This window comes from Apodemus sylvaticus, chromosome 10 (genome assembly GCF_947179515.1).
Source record: "Apodemus sylvaticus chromosome 10, mApoSyl1.1, whole genome shotgun sequence".
NCBI lineage: Eukaryota > Metazoa > Chordata > Mammalia > Rodentia > Muridae > Apodemus > Apodemus sylvaticus.
The window spans coordinates 21933612-21954108 of record NC_067481.1 but is presented as its reverse complement, the minus strand read 5'-3'; the positions used below and the strand labels follow the sequence as shown (position 1 = coordinate 21954108).

The 20497-nt window shown below is 48.0% G+C and overlaps 1 protein-coding gene across 10 annotated transcripts in view; it reads left to right on the top strand.

The window, feature by feature from the left end:
* Atp6v0a1 (ATPase H+ transporting V0 subunit a1) overlaps positions 1–20497 on the top strand; it is a 55032-nt gene that overhangs the window by 23940 nt on the left and 10595 nt on the right. For 3 of the 10 annotated variants that reach the window (XM_052197700.1, XM_052197699.1, XM_052197697.1), the window contains exons 11-19: positions 1965–2115; positions 3382–3521; positions 3909–4066; positions 4980–5070; positions 9281–9399; positions 10086–10302; positions 11022–11129; positions 15159–15266; positions 16217–16234. In XM_052197700.1, the coding sequence (XP_052053660.1) occupies positions 1965–2115; positions 3382–3521; positions 3909–4066; positions 4980–5070; positions 9281–9399; positions 10086–10302; positions 11022–11129; positions 15159–15266; positions 16217–16234 (1110 nt within the window). Of the gene's footprint in view, positions 1–1964; positions 2116–3381; positions 3522–3908; positions 4067–4979; positions 5071–9280; positions 9400–10085; positions 10303–11021; positions 11130–11914; positions 11990–15106; positions 15267–16216; positions 16235–20497 lie in introns of all 10 variants that reach the window. The other 7 variants (XM_052197698.1, XM_052197701.1, XM_052197704.1 and 4 more) reach the window with 5 other exon arrangements.

The window sequence follows — 20497 nt, the reverse complement described above, 5'->3', positions numbered from 1 at the left end:
ATGTGTGAGGCCCTGGGCTTGGTCCCCAGAGCTGAAAACTAATGAACAAACGAGAGGGTGACATGTGATCAGGAGCGAGAACGGTACAGTGGGCACATACACGGGAAACCGGATGGGAAGGTATAGTGGGTGCGTACACCGGAAACCGGATTGCCAGGGCAAGGGAGGCAGCTGAGGGGGGAGATTGTTTGTTGCATGTACAAAGCCCTGGTATTTTTGTTTGTATGTTTTGCTTTTCAAGACAGGGTTTCTCTGTATAGCCTCTGCTGTCTTGGCACTCACTCTGTAGACCAGACTGGCCTTGAACTAAGAGCTCCACCCGCCTCTGCCTCTTGAGCACTGCCAGTCCTTGCTATCTGAAGCCCTAGTTTGATCTCCAGTGCTGCATACGCCAGGGATGGTGGCATATCCTTGTAATTCTGGTATGTGGGAAATTATAGCAATCAGGAATTCAGGGTCCTCCTTGGCTCTCTAGTAAGTTTGAGACCAGCCTGGGCTACATGAGACCTTGTCTTAACAAACAAAACCTCCCAAAACAAAAGGAAAATCACTGCAGATAGCAGCCGGAAGTACCGTGCGCCAGTGCACAGTGCTGGGTGAGAGCAGGGTTTATGTGGTTCAGCTGGAAGAGCAGCAGCCAGACGTGCACCCAGTGGATGAAGGCAGTTATGAACGACCTTTCAAAGCTTCCAGGATGTAAAGCTTACTCGGGAGGCTAAAGAGGCAGTGAGTTCTGTAGCTGTGATCAAAGCAGATTCAAAAGTGTGACCAGCAGACCATGAAGAGGGGGAAATCTGGAGGGTCAGTGGCTAGTCACGAGGCTACTATGAACATAGAGTTGTCATTAATGAGGGCTGTGGACAGGACTTGAAAAAACCTGATATATTTATGAGATGTTCTCAAGGGGAAAATGAGTGCATATCTATTATCTATCTATCTATCTATCTATCCATCCATCCATCCATCCACCCACCCACCCACCTACCTACCTATATTTTAATAAAGTATAGGATCAAGAATTAAAAATAGTTCTTAGGCACCAAAGCTGTGTGTCCTAGGCACCTAAAGTTCCTGGGTCGGCGCCCAGCAGGAGGGACTTCTTAGTGGGAAGGATGGTGGTTGAGCGGCCATCACACTGAGGCCCTGAATAGGAATCATAGAAAATCTAGCAGATGGTGGGTCTAAACTAACGTGGAGGCCTCAGGGGACCTGGGGAGACCCTGGAGAGGAGTCTCCAGAGCCCTGCAGACAGTGGGGCTAAACTAACGTGGAGGCCTCAGGGGACCTGGGGAGACCCTGGAGAGGCGTCTCCAGAGCCCTGCAGTATTGCTGGTGGGGGATGGGGAGTCAGAGGAAGAACTGGCATTTGTGTGGTTAGTCTCTTCAGGGGCATCTTAGCTGAACCTCAGGCCCTCAGGAAGGAAGAGTAGGCAGGGAGCAGGGCAGAGCGTATGTTTTGCTTTCTCTGGTCTCAAACTCTCGAATTCAAGCGATCCTTCCCCATCAGCTTCCTGGCTTACTTTTTTTTCACCATAATGATGTACTTTTCTAAGAGTTTATTAAAGCTCACTTTTTATTTTTATTTATTTATTTGACTGCAGATATCTACTCTGTTTGCTTTATATATTACTGCTTTCAATTGTTGAAACCTTTTCTCACTATGTAGCTCAAGCAGGCCCTGATTCCTAAGCCTCTTACCTCAGCCTCGTGGAACGCCTGGGATCACAGGCATGTACCACCATGGCGGGCTCCAAGACTTAACGTAAATCTTCTGTTGTCAGTTTTAGATCTAGTCCCAAAGACTGAGAAAAACATAAAATAATCTTGATTTTTCTTAGTTTAATTGGAATGTATGTACATAAAAAAGATACATGTTTTATAGGTGCAGGGTGAATGATGATATGTATGTGCACCTGCATAGCCATGAGGACTCCCTATTCTGACATGTTGCTAATGCTCCTCAGGAACACAGTGGGTCCACTGTCCCCTCCATTCTGAACAGGATGCAGACAAACCAGACACCCCCGACATATAACAAAACCAACAAGTTCACATACGGCTTCCAGAACATAGTAGATGCCTATGGGATCGGCACTTACCGAGAGATTAACCCAGGTACGGTATTTGATGTTTTCCCCTAGCAGGTGTGTCTGGTCCTCAGCCTACTTGCTGCCTATGTCTTACAATAGCTATGAGTGCAGCCTAGCACAAAATCGCAAATTTATTTAATGTTTTAAGGTGTGTGTGTGTGTGTGTGTATGTGTGTGTGAGTTGTAAATGACAATATTATATCACAGGGTCAAAAGACTTGACATGTCTAACACTTTGTTTGATTCTTTTAATATTAAACTGTTTTTGTTGTGGTGGTGGTTTTGTTTTGAGACAAGGTCTCATCGTTTATCCCTAGCTGTCCTGGAACTCACTCTGTAGACCAGGTTGGATTCCAAATCACAGAGATCTGCCTGTATCTGCTTCCTAGTGCTAGGATTAAAGGTATGCCCCACCATGCCTGGCAAATATTTCAGTTTTAAACTCTGTTGGACAGCTGTTTTAAAGATCTAAAGATGGCCAGACTTGCTGTGAAACATGCCCATTGGGCACAGCAGATCCATCACCAACCAATTGTCACTATGAGCTTCTTAGAGGATGCTTGTGTGTCCTCAGTGCCACAGAATACCTGGCCTCTCAAAAGAGTAACATCACTGGGAATGGTGCTATACACCATTGATCCCAGTACTCAGGAGGCAGAGGCAGGCAGATCTTTTGAGTTCAAGGCCAGCCTGGTCTACAGAGCAAGTTCTAATAAGCCAGACAAGGCTACACAGTGAAATCCTGTCTCAAAAAAAAAACAAAAACAAAAACAAAAAAAAAACCAAACCAAACACACACATGGCTTCGGGGGAACTGCTTTAAACATGCTTTTTTCAAGTTGTCTTCTATTCTAGAATGATTTCTTGGTTTCCTTGTCCTGAGGCTAAACAGAAATAGGAACTGTTTTCAGCGCAAGTCAGGGGTCTCCTGTGTTCAGTTAATTATTGGTACAAGAGTCTGAGCATTCATCTTTAGCCTGCAGCTCAGGAATTGTTGCTGCACAGAGAGGCAACAGCTGGCCTAGCCCAGAGCGGAGTCCTGGGGCTGCAGGAAGGGCAGAGAACAGCACGCTAGTGCTGTCAAGGCTCTCTGTTTCTCTTCATCCTCTCAGAGTGAAGTGTCAGCTGCTCCGTGAGGGTGTGTATCTCACTGTGACAGATTTTCCTGAGAGAGGGTCTGTCCATGCAGCATGCAGGAATCAGCATCCTACATCAAGTACAGACAGAAGTGAGGCATGTGGGGACTCGTGCCTTTACTTACCTCGTGTCTTTCCCTCTGGCTCCCTTGTAGCTCCGTACACCGTCATCACCTTCCCCTTCCTGTTTGCTGTGATGTTCGGAGATTTTGGGCACGGCATTCTGATGACGCTGTTCGCTGTATGGATGGTGTTGAGGGAGAGCCGGATCCTCTCCCAGAAGAACGAGAGTGAGGTACTGTTCCAGTGACCCCTGTGCTGGACTGGGTGGTGTGATCTCTCCGACATTCGTGATGAAAGTAATGATCAGAAGGTCCAGGAAGTTACAAAAAGGGAATAGGACGTTGCGTGAATACTGAAGAAGCCATGTGCTGATCCCGTGAATTTATTTCAGCATTCTTCGTATTCATTTGTAGTTCTGGGGGTGATTCTTGACTTCACTGGGGCTTGGCTAGTACTCTGTCACTGAGCTACTTCTCCGGCTGTCTTAGCCTTATATCTTAGTTGTTGGTTGAAGCTTTCAGAGCCAGGATGGGTGGGCTGCTGTGTGGTTGGTGTGAGTAACTCGTTACCAGGAACGCTGCCACATGTCATCCTGTCACCCCTTTCCTCCAACTCCCAGATGTTCAGCATGGTGTTCAGCGGCCGATACATCATTCTGCTGATGGGACTGTTCTCCATCTATACTGGACTCATCTACAACGACTGCTTTTCCAAGTCTCTGAATATCTTTGGGTCATCATGGAGCGTACGGCCAATGTTCACTCTAGGGAACTGGACGTAAGTGGCAGAAGCCAAAAGCCAAAGCTAATTCCTTGTCTGTTCAGCTCTGACTTGTAGGGCCAGCAGTAAACTAACACCTGTTAGGAAGTAATTGAAAATGTTTGGTTCAGATGGACATTTATACTCCAGTCTGTGAAGGGCTATATGGTTTGTTCAGCAAATATCAAGGATCTGAGCTTATAAATCAATGTGATCTCTCTACATAGTGCCTTGTACATTAAAGCAAGTTACCTAAGTGCCCTACTTAGTTCTGTTAGTGATTAATTTTTCTTTTCTTTTCTTTTTTTTTTTTTTTTTGGATTTGGTTTTTTGAGACAGGGTTTCTCTGTAGTCCTGGCTGTCCTGGAACTCACTCTGTAGACCAGGCTGGCCTCGAACTCAGAAATCTGCCTGCCTCTGCCTCCCAAGTGCTGGGATTACAGGCGTGTGCCACCACTGCCCGGCCCCTCTTGTTCTTAACAACTAATTTTTCTTCTTTTTGTGTGCTCCTGTGTGTGTGTGTGTGTGTGTGATTGTATAGAGATGCATGCATGTGTGTGTGTGTGTGTGTGTGTGTGTGTGTGTGTGTGTGTTGTGGAGGCTCAAGGCTGAGGCTGGTTGTCTTCCTAATTGACATTCTCCTTACACATGGAGGCTTCAGGGTCTCCTCCTGAACCCGGAACTTGCCATTCAGCTAGGCTGGCTAGCTGGCTTGTCTGTCTCCTCCTGCTCTAAGGGCTGCTTCTCCCGCCCGGCTGTTATGCAGGTTCTGGGATCCAAACTCTGGTCTCCATGCTTGTCAGGCAAGCACACGCCCCCCTACCCCCAGCCACCTTCTTCATTTTCACTAAGGAATCGAGATAACTGTAGTCTTAGTTTTTAGTTTTCTTCTCTCAATCAAAAATACATGTGACTTTCTCTACCACAATAGGGAGGAGACGCTTCTGGGGAGTTCTGTTCTGCAGCTGAACCCAGCTATCCCTGGAGTTTTTGGTGGCCCGTACCCGTTTGGCATAGATCCGGTAAGTGTGCCTCTTTCTGATGTTCAGTGTTTCCCTAGAGATTGATGCTTGTTTGTTTGAGTACTAAGAGGTGAAGTGAAGGCCGGGGAGATGGCTCAGCGGTTAAGAGGACTGACTACGCTTCCAGAGGTCCTGAGTTCAAATCCCAGCACCCACATGGTGGCTCACAACCATCTGTAATGGGATCTGATGCCCTCTTCTGGTTTCTCTGAAGACAGCGAGAGTGTACTCACTTATAATAATAAATAAATCTTTGGGTCGGAGTGAGTGGGGCCAGGGTGAGAAGGAAAAAAAAAAGAGTTGAAGCAAAGGCCTGTGTGTGCTTGACAAACGCTCTCTAGCTCTTGAGCTGTGTGGACCAGCCTTTTGTTTTGTTTTGTTTTGTTTTGTTTTGTTTTGTTTTGTTTCATTTTAAGGTTAAGTTCTCTGCAGGCTGTCTTTGAACTCGCTCTAGCTAAAGCAGAACTTGAACTTTTTAATCTCCCTGCCTCAGCTTTGAAGTTTTTGACTGATCTTGAAATGAGAGGTTTAAGGTAGGGATATCTGGAGCACACCCGAAATCCCAGCACTTGGGGAGCTGAGGTGGTAAGTAACCTCACCCCAAGTCTGAGACCAGCTCAGGCAATGTAGTGAAACCTGTACAAAAACAACACCAGCAAAACCAAAAACACCACCACCACCATCAAGAAACAGAAAACAAAACCCAAAACTGACTTAAATATTAAAAATTAAAGCAGGAACTGGAGATGCCCAGTCAATCAAGTGCTTGTTATATAAGCTCAAGGACCCGGGTTTAGATCCCAACAGCCACGCAATGGCTGGCATGTTGGCATTCACCTTTAGCCCAAGCGCTGTGGAGCAGAGACAGGCAGAGCCTGGGGGATCATTAAACAGTCACCAGCTGAATCGGTGAGTAGTGGGATCAGTGACCGACCCTGCCTCAAAACATCAGGTGAAGGGGGCTGGAGAGATGGCTCAGCAGTTAAGAGCACTGACTGTTCTTCCGAAGGTCATGAGTTCAAATCCCAGCAACTACATGATGGCTCACAACCATCAGTAATGAGATCTGACACCCTCTTCTGGGTGTCTGAAGACAGCTACAGTGTACTTACATAGAATAAATAAATAAAAATCTTTAAAAAGAAAACAAAAAAGGTCAGGTGAAGGATGACTAAGGAAGATCAGCCTCATCCTCTGGCCTCTGTGTGGACACACACACATAGACACACATAGACACACTCAGACACACACACATAGACACACTCAGACACACACACATAGACACGCTCAGACACACACACATAGACACACTCAGACACATACACATAGACACACTCAGACACACACACATAGACACACAGACACACACACATAGACACACTCAGACACACACACATAGACACATTCAGACACACACACATAGACACGCTCAGACACACACACACATAGACACGCTCACACACACACATAGACACTCAGGATTTTTAAAGTTTAAAACAAAATGTAAATAAGTGAAGATTTGTTAAAAAAATTGCAGTTTTTTTTTGTAATGTGGGAGGACTTTTGTTCTCGTGGAAATACAATCGTGTGATTATGGGAAACAAATGATGTTTTCCTGTCATCACTTCTCAGCACTTAAGTCTCAGCTTCGCTTTGGGTTGTGTTGTATTAGAATGTTTTGTTTTTATTTTTGTCTTAGTGTGGATGGAACCCAGCGTCTCAGGCAGGCTAGCCAAGCATTCCAGCCACCGAGTTATGTCAGAATGTTTGAATTGCTTGCCTTCAGTTCATTTAAGAGGAAAAAAAAAAGGCACTAAGTTAATCCTGCATGAAATTAAAATTTCCAACAATTTTTGCACTGATGCTTTGTTGCTACTTTGTTTCCAACCTAATTCCTGGGTAAAAGAAAGCTCAGCTCAGTCAGTAACAAACAAGCTACAAGCCTAGATTGGGCAGACCTCCCACTACTCTGTTCCATCTATATTATCCCATAGAATTTGCGGTTTCTCCAGGCCTTGAGCTTCTCTCTCTGCAGCCTCTCTGTCAATCCCTCCTAACTCCTCCAGGTCCTTTTGATCCCCCGTCGCTCCGCCCCTAGACCCTCAGCTCCTCCCCCTTCCTCCTGCCCAATCATTGGCTCAAGCCTTTATTTGAAAAGTTAAGGTGGGGAAAAAGGTTCACAAGGCAACTCCTCATCTGCAGCCCAGGGTTATCCATAACAATGCTTCCGCAATTTTGTACTATGTCCTCTGCCAGAGCAGCATTCTAGGGGTGATGGTTATAAAGTTAGACTATTGATCAAGTCTGAAAAACGTTGAAGATGCTTTATATCAGACAGTATCAAATGCTCAGTCAAGACCTAACTCCCATGTTTGTCTTTTTGAGACAGGGTATCACATAGCCCAGGCTGTCCTCAAACTCTAATGTAGTGGAATGTGGCCTTGAACTTCCTTCTGATTCTCAGGGACCTTCTACCTCCTAAGTGTTGGCATTCCGGAGGTGTGCTCCATGCCTAGCCTAGGATTTAATTCTTTATCTAAAATTAAGCACACCCAACTCATTGCTGTATTAATTTGCTTTCTTCTTTAATAAATGATGAAATTATACCAAAATTGTTTTCAGATTAAGTTTATGATTCACTTTGATGGAGTGTTTGACTGCCCAGCCTAGTTTATGTTCCTGTCTAACCAGGGCAGTGTCACACTGCTGAGACAGAAAGGGGTTGGGAAAAAACCTGTGAGACCTTCATTTAGGCAATGTGTCTTGATGGCTTCACAAGGGAAAGATAAAGAACCTGGCAGTGTAGCAAGACTTCTTACAGGAGCCGGGCAGTGGCGGTGCAAGCATTTAATCCAAGCGCGGCGCTCAGGAAACAAAGGCAGGTGGATCTTTGAGTTTGAGGCCAGTCTAGTCTACAGAATGAGTTCCAGGACAGCCAGGGCCACACAGAGAAACCCCCGCCTTTGAAACAACAAAACAAAATAAAACTTCTATGGCAAGACCTATGCCAGATGTTAGTGGTGTTGCCTTTGTTTTTCTATGTTCTGCGTATGGTGTTTTGCCTCCATACATGTATATATATCACATGTATGTGGTACCTGAGGAGACCAGACATTAGGTGCCCAGGAATTGGAGTTATAGATGGTTGTGAGTCACCCTGTGGATACGGTGAATTGAAACCAGCCCCCCTGGATGAACAACAAATATTACTAAACAACCAAGCCCTCTCTTTAGCCCCCAGCTGATACTTAAAAAGTAGGTGGTCCAGTCATGGTGGCATATACCTGTAGTCCCTACACACTGGGGAGATAGATAGAGCATTGGAAGTGCTGGGGGCTTAGTTCCAGAGTATAGCACTTGCCTAGTATATACAAGATATATAAAGCCCTGGCTTCAGACTCTAGCACATACACACGCACACAGACTACACATACGTACACACAGACCACACAGAGAGAGACTACACACACACACATACACACACACACACACACACACAGACTACACATACACACACAGACCACACACAGAGACTGCATACATACATACACAGACTATATACACATACATACCCACACACATACACACACAGCACAAACACAGCATACACACACCCCACACACATGCACAACACACACACACACACACACATATATATATATACATACATACACAATAACTGTTGATACTTTTGTTATATGCTGACTGTATTGTAGTCATGTTTTTAAAAGAAGTCTTTACCTTTTAGAGATCCATACTGATAAGTGTATAAGTAAAACACTAGGCTATTTTAGCTTTGTCCCAGAGTAATGTGCAGGTGGGGAGAGAGTATGTGGAAAAGAGGTTGGCGAGCCTCTGGAGTGACGGAAGCTGAGGCAGAGTGCGGCGGCACGTGCTTTTAATCCCGGCACTTGACAGGCAGGTGGATCTCTGTGAGTTCGAGGCCAGCCTAGTCTACAAGTGAGTTCCAGGGCAGCCAGGGCTACACAGAGAAACCCTGTCTTGAACAAACAAAATTCAAATCAGATAAGCTGACTGGAGGGATCAAAGCTGGCTAATAGGTCCATCAACGTCTGTTTTAGTATCATCTTTATTTGAATAAATTGTTTTGAATTTTCAATAAAAAGGGTATTCTTTAGGCAGATGCAGAGTGTTCTCCCACTCGAGAATTCCTCGTGTAATGCCTTCTCCTTTTCTGTCGTTGTAACAGATTTGGAACATTGCAACCAACAAGCTGACCTTCCTCAACTCCTTCAAGATGAAGATGTCTGTTATCCTTGGGATCATCCACATGCTGTTTGGAGTCAGCCTGAGCCTTTTCAACCATATGTGAGTCCCTCTGTCCCTGTCTTCATACACTGGTCAGGTCACACCTTTGCCTAAAGAGAGAATCAGTGACTCGGGGCTCCGGTCTGTATTGCAGGAGCAATCTCTGGTATACAAATCTCATGGTCTTAAATGAAGCTTCGTATTAGTTCCTTATCTGTTTATAGGTACCAAAAGAAATCATTGAAAAAAAGATGTAGCAATTTTCTTGCGATTTGGTGAATTCTTATTTTGAACCATGTGAACATGGTGGTTTTGTGCACATGGTGTGGGTGCCCACAAAGGCCATAGGCATCAGATGCCCTGGGTCTGGAGCTGCAGATGGGAATGAACTGCCTGATGTGGGCGCTGGGAATGTGTACTGGGTCGTCTGCAGGAGCAGTCAGTGCTCTTAACCGAGAAGCCATCTCTCCAGCCCCGTTTTTTTCTTCATTGATGTGTAATTTATGCAAAATTATGAATCCATATGTTAGATCTTCCATAGAGGGCAGTGGAGGTGGCTCTGGAGCCATTCAAGGCCCAGAAGTTTGGAAGCGTAGTCTCTGTTGTCTCCAGCTTTCTGGCTGTTGCTTCAGTGTGACACAGACAGAGCTGAGGGGACGTGTGTGGACAAACCTATCGAGCGCTCCCGTCAGTGCAGGGCGCCCTGGGCATGTCGCTCTTAATGTCATTTCTTTTTCCCCTCTCAGCTATTTCAAGAAGCCCCTGAGCATCTACTTTGGCTTCATTCCTGAGATAATCTTCATGTCCTCGCTGTTTGGCTACCTGGTCATCCTTATCTTTTACAAGTGGACTGCCTATGACGCCCACTCGTCCAGAAATGCCCCGAGCCTCCTGATCCACTTCATAAACATGTTCCTCTTCTCCTATCCAGAGTCTGGTGACGCAATGCTCTACTCTGGACAGGTATGTCAGCCCCGAGGAGGGGTGCTGTAGGTAGCTACCCAGGTCACAAAGCCCCATGGAACTCTGACCCGAAGAAAACCTAGAAACATTGTTCTGTTATATACCTGGTTTTCAGTTTGTACTACAATATAGTGTGAACTATATAGTACCATATAGTCAAACCACTCCCCCTATACTTCTTAGCTCAGGAGTGTTCACTAATGATTCCATACTCTAAAGGATAGAATTTGTAGAGCTGTAATCTGAGCACTCAGAAGACTGGGGTAGGAGAGGCCAGAGATCTAGGCAAGCCTGGGCTACCTAGTGAATTCTAAGCCAGGGTGAGTTACATAGTAAGATCCTATCTCAGACAATTAGATAAGTAAAGGGGGCGGAATTTAGAACTACCGTTTGACGGGACAGTTACTGGGCTTGTCACGGTGCCTGCTCACTCTGTAGAGAACACAGGTTAATAGTCATGGAACAATAAGAATATATTGTTTTGGGCTGGGCGGTGGTGGCGCACGCCTGTAATCCCAGCACTCTGGGAGGCAGAGGCAGGCAGATTTCTGAGTTCGAGGCCAGCCTGGTCTACAGAGTGAGTTCCAGGACAGCCAGGGCTATACAGAGAAACCCTGTCTGGGGTGGGGGGGGAAGAATATATTGTTTTGGGGAAAATTTGTGCTGTTGTTGGAAACAGTCTGTTCCACTAGTGGACTTTGTTGTCTCTCACTTTGCAGAAAGGAATCCAGTGTTTCCTTATAGTGGTGGCAATGCTCTGTGTCCCGTGGATGCTGCTGTTTAAACCACTTATCCTCCGCCATCAGTACTTGAGGAAGAAGCATTTGGTGAGTGAGTTTCTGTGGCTGAAGGCTACTAGACTTTTTCCGTTAAGACAGAGGCAGCTCCTCAGAGGACATAGTTAATTCTACACACGTGCATGTATTCTGTTATGGATGTGGGTGACATATGAGCATGAACACTGGCCTGCCAAAGTCAGAGAATTACATATTTCTTGCTCAGACACCTGGATCGGAGAGAAGAAATCAAAACTTTGTATCTTTCCTGGTCATGATTTTTCTAGACGGGGGCCCACCCATCTAGATGCAGCATCAGCCAAAACAAGGTTAGAATTGCTGCAGACAGTGAGCTCACTCGTGTGGTTTGCCTGGGCAGCCACAGGACTGACACAAAGACATTTTTTTTTGTTTTTAAATGAGACTATGACACTTTCACCAACCCTGGGAAAGGGTCTGGCTTAAAAGCACACTGATATTTTTCTTCTTCTTCTTTTAAGAAGTAGCATATGCACACACAGGTGTTTACTTAGCATATGTGTGTATACTAACTAACTCTACACATGGACACACAGAGTTAAGCTTGCCAAATGTTCGAGACTGCCTGTAATTTCTGGCTATCCAATAGCGCTTACTGCATTGCCCAGGGAAACCCAAGAGATCTTGTTGCATGTTTCCCGTGGCTGTGAGACGGTCCCTCCTTTGGAGAGCAGCTGAGTTACCAGACCCTCCTTCTCCCTCTCTGACCATCTTCATCTACCCTCCATTCGTCTCCCCTCTCCCTCCCCGCCCCTCTCTCGTTCTCTTCTCCCTTCTTTTCTCCCATTCACTATCAGGAAGGGCAACCCGTGGAGGCCCCAGTCACACCAACCCCGAGCCAACAGGCACTAGAGGCAGCGCCGGCTGCAACAGTGAGTCGCTTAACTCCGGCAAAGCAAAATGCTTGTTTAAAGAGGTGGCAGACAGTGCAGCCGAATTCTTGCTTAATGCTGTCGAGCGCGTGGCACGTGTGCTCTCAAGAAGGGTGGCCTTGTGCTCACTGAGACCATGACAGAGGAGCCGTCTACCTCTTAGGAATAGATCAGGTATCCTCTTTACCATTGGCCTGCTGAGTGTCTGTTGGGATGTGTAAGTACAATCCTACCTTCAGGAGCCAAGTGGCCGCTGTAGTCCCCTCTTCGAGTCCCATCATCTTATTCCAAAATGGCAGCTTTTGGGTGCATCCACTTTTGTGTCTGTATCCTGTGATTGTGTGTGGGGTGGGATTTGAGCATGGAAACAAGAGGGGCTCTTTCATTGACGTCTCTGTTCTCTGTACTTGCAAGCCCTTCATTAAGGGATACTTGATCTTGTTTTTTTGGGGGGAGGATCAGTCGTGACTTGCCTTCTTTAGAGAAGGTCTGCATCTCTTTCTCTTACTGGGATGCAGAAGGCCTTGTATACCCAGCTGTTTTCCTGAGCAGCCCTGTATGCTGCACATCTGTCATAGCCACCAGAGCCTTCTGCGAGACCGTCCCTTCTTCTGTACTAACTTACAGTCCAGTGACAGCACATCGAATGGTAGACATTTGACATCATTTCACCAGAATCTCAGAATGCACTGCGTCTATGCAGTACAACATCTGAGATTTTCAATCTCGCTGGTCAGGATCGTTCTGTTAACATACACCGCTGTGAGGGAAACGCATGTTTATGCCAGATGCAACTTTACTCTTGCTGTATGAAATTACTTTCAAGTTGAGGGACATAACCTTCCAGCATCGATCTCCCTTCCACAGGGTTTGCCTTGCCTGCTCTGCATTGTTCTCGATGCCTTTTAAGTACGCTCCATTTCCATGCTAAGCTCCACAGTAGCCCCTCATCTGGAAGCGCTCACACTCACGGCGCCTGCTCAGCTGTGTCTGTAGCTGAATCTCTCTCTGAAGAGCAGCCCAACAGCCTCAGGATGACCACACTCCAAGAAGGACCCTTGACCCTTGACCCCAGGGGCCGAGGCTGCCCCTGCTCTGTTTCTTGTCCCCTCGGTTGCCTCTGTCAGCGACGTTGTCACAGCTCAGCATTCCTTTCCTTGTCTTTGCTGGCCATGTCTCTCATCTCCTTCCTGGAACTATTGTTCCCTGAGCTTTGTATGGTGCTCATTAGAGCCTGATCAGGAGGTCTAACCTGTCCGTTCTCACTTCTGCTGCCTAGGGACATCTTAGGGAAATGGACTCTGTTTGGGGAATTTTGAATTTGGAAGCTTTCCTCCTCTACCCTGTATGACCCAGGCCAAGATACAATGGAGTCTCCCCTGCACCCTTCATAATACTTAGAGACCTCCTTTTGAAGGTAGTTAGGTGTCATTTGAGGCTGACCTAGAAGTGCTTAGATTTTAGTGAGTCCCAGATCCAAATCACCTAGCAAACTTTGAACATGGGCATTAAAACAAATGGAAGGAAGAAAAAAAAAAAGGAAAGTGACCCATAGTTCCATGACCCCCCTGAACTGCGGGGGGCAGAGAACTTTTCTACTAACCAAGAAGCCTCAGTACCCCGCCCCCACTCTCCCCCTCCAGGATGTTGCTATCAGATGAGGCTTTTCCTTCAACACTGTCTGTCATCTGCTGAGACACATGTAGACAATATGTATATAAGAGTTGTTTTCTTAGAGGTTGCCAATCTTCTTATGGTACCTAACATTGCTGGATGTGCCACAACTATGTAATCACTATTGAAGATGCATACGGTAATTGTTTCAGTTCTTTGCTATTATAAACAATGATGCAGAGAGTATCCTGATACTGTGTGTCCTCCTGGATTTTGTAGTCATAGATGTTCTGGTGTTGGGACTGCTAAATCTCCAGGGTTAATGCATTTTGTATTTTGGCATACCCATCACAGTGAGTAGATCATTTCTCAGCCGTGCATTCCTGCACCCTTCCCCAGACCTACTGAGTCTATACTTTCTGGGGATAGCATTTGAGAATCCATTGAGAATGTAGCTTCCAGCTGGACATAGTAGCAGATTCCTTTAGTCCCAGGCAGAGGCAGGCAGATCTTTGAGTTCAAGGCCAGCCTGGTCTACAAAATGAGTTTCAGGGTAGCCAGGGTTACACAGAAAAACCCTGTGTCAAACAAGGTCGCTTCCATAGAGCTCCCCCTGTGGCCTTTTCTGTGAGCCTTTTAGGACTGCTGCTATAAGAAAAGAGGAATCTACCACATAAACCCTGGGGTCTGAACTGCCCAGTGAGTTGTAGTACAAGAGGTACCCCAAAAGCTGAAGCTAAGGAGGGGAGCCACAGGGAAGTTCCCAGCCCTGTCTCCATTGGCCAAGCTTACTGGAGCAGTCACACTTCAGGTAGGCAGTCCTCCAGCTTTGGGTTGATAGAACCCATAGGATATGGTCCAGGGGCTGCTTCCTAAGTCCCTTTTGCTCTGCCAGGACCCTCTGATGGAAAGGGGTCTCTGCCTTACTTTACATTTTTAAAACTCAGAATTCTTTAGCTGCAAAGAATGTGCAGTTTAAAGTGTGTCTGTTGGGATGTTGTGATGTTTTGTTTTGTTTTCTTCCAAGACCTTGGGGAGCTCTTTGCCCCTAGACAGGCCTGGTATATTTCTGGTATAGATGTTGCTGGAACCCTTGGGCTCCTGTTGAAAGTCTATCAGAGCAGGGTATAGTCATCATGTCACCCACTGCCATCCCTACCCCCACACCGCATTTGGAAAGTCTCATCTTCAGTTCCAGCAACACCTCTCGGACTTGACAGATCAGCTGTGCTCATTGTGAGAGAGTTCCTGTTCCGCATCTCACTCACGCAGAGCTCTGTTAGCATTATCCAAGGCAAGGTTGCTTTGTCTTGGCGTCACCAGAGGAGGTGGTAAAAGGCAGGCTGCCACTCGTGGGGTCCAGAGTGGTGGCAGTGGCTGGGGTGGGACAGTTACTTGTTTTTTTATGTAGCGTGTCCCTTTGGTGGCCATTGCTTCTGTTGATAGGATGTATGCCTTCCTGAGGATCGTGTGTACTAACCACCGCCCTTCCCCACCTCACAGAGTGCCGTATTAAAGCCCAGACAAATACTGCTCTTTCTGTTCGTCTGTGTAGGGAACTCTCAACTTTGGTGGGATCAGGGTGGGCAACGGACCGACGGAGGAGGATGCTGAAATTATTCAGCATGACCAGCTCTCCAACCATTCAGAGGACGCAGAAGAGGTAAGAGCGGTGCTGTGGGCTTCCTCTCCTCACCTCGGGCAGCTCTAGGTCTTGTTTCCTAAGAGGCTTATTCAATCGGCTCCTTGAAAATTAAAACTACTAATGATTGGCCGCTGTCGGCCTGCTTAGGGTGCGGGGCCTGCCCTGCGGGGCCTGCTCTAATCTGTGGCCACAGAGCCCACACAGCTCTGCTCTGCTCTTCTTCAATTCCTCGGGTCTGTGGCACCCTGCATGTGACCTCAGTTGCTAACCGCTCTCACCCAGGCAGCGCCTAGCATCTCACCTCTTGTTACCCAGAAGTGTGGGAGCTTCAGGCTAGCTTCATCCTCCGGTCCCAAGCCTCACACACAAGCTGCCCAGGCTGTGTTCAGGGCTTCCTTTTGAGGCCTGCCCCATCCTCGTGTTCTTGAGCCAGGGGGAGTTGTTTGTTTGTTTTTCAAGAGCTTTTAAATGTTGCTATCTGTCTTCTCTTTAGACTGAGAGGAATCAGGCCAGGCTAGCATTTCCTTTTGACCCTACTTCGAGTTTCAGCTATTTAAAATTCATTCTCCTTGCCTGAACATTCGTGGCGTAATACCTGCAAACTGAACTACTAACTCTCACCTATTCGTTGTATTTTATTTATTTATTTATTTACTTATTTATTTAGCAAATAAAATAGCAGCAAGGGACCTAGGCTGTTTTTTGGTCTAGCCACTTTGACTATAATTTTGATTTTTCATATGTGTAGTTTTTTGGTTTTGTTTTGTTTTGTTTTTTAATCGCAAGAGTTGGAGTGCCTTTAAAAACACATATCTTAATTCTGCGACTTCCCCTATGTGTATGCTAAGGAAGAGTGCCTCCAGCACTCCCCGTTAACCACCCCCCCCAATAGTCAGAAGTGCGCGCTCATAGCTTGTGACCTTGTGTGTGGCACAGCTTCCCACTAAGTGTGCATTTGTGTTTTCAAGCCTACCGAGGACGAAGCGGTAAGACCCGAGCCTTCATGTCTGTCTGGGATTCTCTCTCCCCATCCTGTGCTCACTGTGTCCACCCTACTGCACCCTGGGGCCACACACATGCACTGTGCATCCCGCATCTCACTGGCCATGTCTAACCAGTTTGTGAGCCCGCATTCCGGAACAGTCCATCTCCACTCACTGCATCCTCTCGTGTCGGTCACCTCTGTCCTTGTGCTGTTGACTGCTGATCTAATACCTCTGAACCCGGCTTGGCGGGGGGAGCTGCAAGGAATGTCTATACTGGCATTCTTGAAGTCATTTCCCTCAGGGTTAAGTCCCACAGTTCCTCTGCCACCGAGGGATGGGGGTCCCTGCCCTGCTCCTCCAACTTCCCTGTCTTCCTGTCTGAGATGCAGCCCCTGTCAGCTCGGTGGCTCGTCAGCTTAGGGCCACCAGACCCTTGCTTGGAGTTCGTCTTAGCTCCTCATGACCTGGTTGAGAAGTAGGCAGCTTTCCAGATGAGCTTTGCCTCTCGAGTCCGTGCAGGGAAAAGAACTCCATCTGCATGAAAGGCCTCCCGTGTTAACTACATGACGAGTAATAGAATAATAACAGAATGCCGGACGCTCAGGCCATGTGCAGAGTACCCGGCCTCGTGGCTCAGTAGCCATCCGTTTACCAGCACTCACACTTTGAGACAGGTTTTAAATGACCTTCCTCCCTGTTTGCACCTTTCCCCTAAACTTCTCTCTAACATCCCTGTACCTGTGAACCGTTCCCTTCCCTCTTCCGGGCTCTCCAAGGGGCAGTGCACGACCATGGGAAAACCTTTGCTGTTCTGTGTCTAAACAGGCAGTGTTTGGTCCCCCTGAAGGCTGCGGAGGCTTCCTCGCCTGTGTCAGCAGCCATTGCTCCTGGACCAGGTGTCTGTGCAGAGCTGCTGGCTCGGCTCCTGGCATGGCTGAGGGAAAGGGTGAATGGGGTTCCGAGTGGCTGAGGAGCCTGGCCCTCTACCTGTGTCACCACCTGCAGCCACACTGCTTTCCAAATATCCACCTGATGTGCCGGTGTCATCACCATCGGCAGAATGTTCTAGTCGGCTGTCTAGTGCCAGTGTCCTCAGATAGCCATGTCCCTGGGAGTTAGACAGTCAAGAAGATGGCTTCCCATTCTCCAGCCACCGAACACACTAAGGAAGCTAGCTCTTCCAGGCGTCTGCCATGCTCATGACTTTGCCTTTTTCCAACATTGATTCCCCACAGCCAAATTTAGAAAACTGATTTTTGTGTGTGTGTGTGTGATGATTTCAAACAAAAGACTCTTGAAAAGCAGTGCAGTGGACCCTATAATCCCCACATTGTGTGGATGTAAACACGTGTTTATTCCAGGCAGGGCAACTGTGCCCTTGCCCTAGGAGGCACTCAGTCCAGGTCCAAACCAGACCCAGATTAGTTGATATCTGGGAAATCCTTGAAGGCTGTAACCATTCAACAAGGGTCGGTGGCCCCTCCCCCACTGTGTCTTCTCACCCACTGCTTTCACCAACTCACCCCGCTCCCTCACCATCTGCCAGTCACATACCCTCAGTGTGTCAACTCACCCCCGCACCCCCACCATCTGCCAGTCACTCACCCTCAGTGTGTCGAGCACCGTGTAGTGCTATAGAAACGGAGAGATCGTCCAGACAAGGTAGGGAGCTGGTCTGTTGACAGACTCCATGATGGATGTGTGCCCGGGATGCTTTGGGAGCCTAGAAGGGCGCCTGACAGGCACTGTGGGGAATTGGAAAGACAGCAGGAAGGATTCCCTTGAGTTCCTCCTGGGCTGAGGCTGGCTGAGCAGGAGTGTTGGGAGGCAGGGAGAGGGGAAGAGGGGCCAACTGCTACCTACACTGTCAAAGAGGTGCGAGCCTACAGGCTCAGCCCATGCTCAGGAGTCCTCCATTTGCTGGAGCTGATGTGGGAGCTGAGGACTCCTGAGAGGAGGGCTTGGCTGAGGGTGACAGAACTTGTAGTCTCACTTTGGCAACAAGGAGCGAAGCTGAGGTGCACGGGCTGCTGCTGAACCCGTGGGTGGAGCTGTGGGGTGCATTGGGAGGGAGAGGGGCCCAGCCTGGAGGCAAGGACATCTTGTAGTGTGACTGGATTTAGTTCAATCTGTAAAGGACTGGGCAACTTACAGTCATGTGGGGGAGGGGATGAAGGAACGGCCCTGGCTTGGCTACGGGACAGCAGGCATAATCTTGATGGGACCAGAGGACAGACTGCTGTGTTTCAGTGACATTGTGTCTAGAGGCTTGTGGCACACCAGGATACAACTTAGTTAAGCAGAGGGTGGGCAGCGCAGAGGTGGGGGGGTGGGCAGCACAGAGGTGGGGTGTCTGCTTGAGAATTACTACTGGGGTCCCCTTGACTGGCTCTGTCAGTCCCACTGAAAAGACTTAGCGATGGGGCCATGACTCCAGGAGATCTTGGAAGGCCATGATGCAGAGGAAGGAGCATCAGAGAGGGGGGAGGCCAAGAGGCAAGAAGCATCTCAGGGAGGAGGAGGGCGCAGCCACAGGGACAAGTGCCACACCATGCAGCCAGGGGTACAGAGTCAGATGGAGCCTCTGGGAGCGGTGTCACCACCTCCCTTAGAAAAGCCATTGTGGACAGTGGGTGAGAGCCAGGCCACAGAACAAATGGGCCAGAGAGGAGCTGGGGGAGGACAGATGGAGATCGGGGAGAGCTCGCTGTCTCGGCGAATGACGACTCCTTCCCAATGCGGGAATGCATTTCTCCCTTAATTATCTTCCCTTCTGAGGAAACTGAGAAGGGAGGAACACAGTGTCTCCTGTAGCCTAGGCTAGCCTAAAACTCACTATGTAGCCAAGGATAGCCTTGAGCTCTTCCCCTTCCTGCATCTACCTTTCAATTGCTGGGATCACAGGTGTCCACAACTATTCCTGAGTCTCCTTTATTTTGCTTTTTCCCTCACACAGTATACACGACCATCATTCTCCTTTTTCAATGAGAGAAAATTGGGCTGAACGAAATGAAAACACTAAAATCACCTTCCTCTTACTGAGCCCAGGAATAAAGGCCAGGTCTCCTCGGAGCTCCCGGCTTTCTCCTGCATTAGTTCATGCAGCGGTGTAGGAAAGGGTTCTTTTGGCGTTGCTGGACTGAGGTAGCTCAGCAACAAGTCCCACTCATTTTCAGAGTAAGAGGCATGAAGATGGAAAAGTCCATAAATCGACGGGGTTAGACAGAGACCTGAGGCATTCCCCAAGGCAGCTTGCCGGAAGCTGGCCCTGCCCTGTGGCTTGCCAGCGCGGCCCCTTAATACTGTATAGAGATTATAGCATACAACTGACCCTGAATTAAGACAGGAAGCTGACGGAGCCTCAGGAGCCCCAAGGCTGAGAGTGATGCTGTGCTGCTCTCCGAGAGGCAATGTCAGGAAGAAAAGGATGCCTTGATCTGTGGTGGACTTTTTGATATCTCCACCTGAGCCTTCCAAAACATACCGAGTTCAGAACACGGCTCCTACAGTGTACTCTAAAGACCTTCGTCCAGATCCTGAGCGCCATCCCAGCCACACAAAGTCAGATTGAACCCAGGCCAGGGCAAGTGTCCCAGCTGCCTGGTCCCTGTTCCCCCACACCCTTGCTTTGTTACAGGTTTTTAGGGACATAATCTTACTGTGCTGGCCAGGCTCTCCTTGACCTCATGGCCCTCCCACCTCAGCCTCAGCCTTAGTGCTGGGTTTACAGGACGAGCCACCAAACCACCAAGCCAGCTACACCTACAGAATTTCCCAACTAGCTCTTCAGGTGGGAAAATTGTGGACTTTTGGCAAAAGTTTCTCCTAGTGATCTTCTCAGAAGTCAGAGAAGGAAGCTGTCTAGATCTCGGAAGACTGGGAGGAGGAAGTAGGAGGCTTGCAGAGCTCAGTGTGCGAGCAGCTCCCTGCCTGGGCGCTGCCTCACTGCCCTTGCCATACTCCAAGCAGAATATGCACAGAGCTCTGCTGTAAGGTGGGGGTCAGCAGGGCCCTGTGGCCTCTCGGCTGACTGCGTGTGACAGCTGATGTTAACTGTCAACTTGACAACATCTGGAGTCACTCGTGAGACAAGCCTCCAGCCACACCTCTGAGGGGGTTATTGCAGTTCGGTTAACTGAGGTGAGAAGACAGAGCTTAAAAACAGGTGGCACCATTCCTGGGTGTGGGCTCTGCCACACACACACACACACACACACACAGACACACACAGAGCAGTCAGACATGTGTTCACTCAGTACCCTC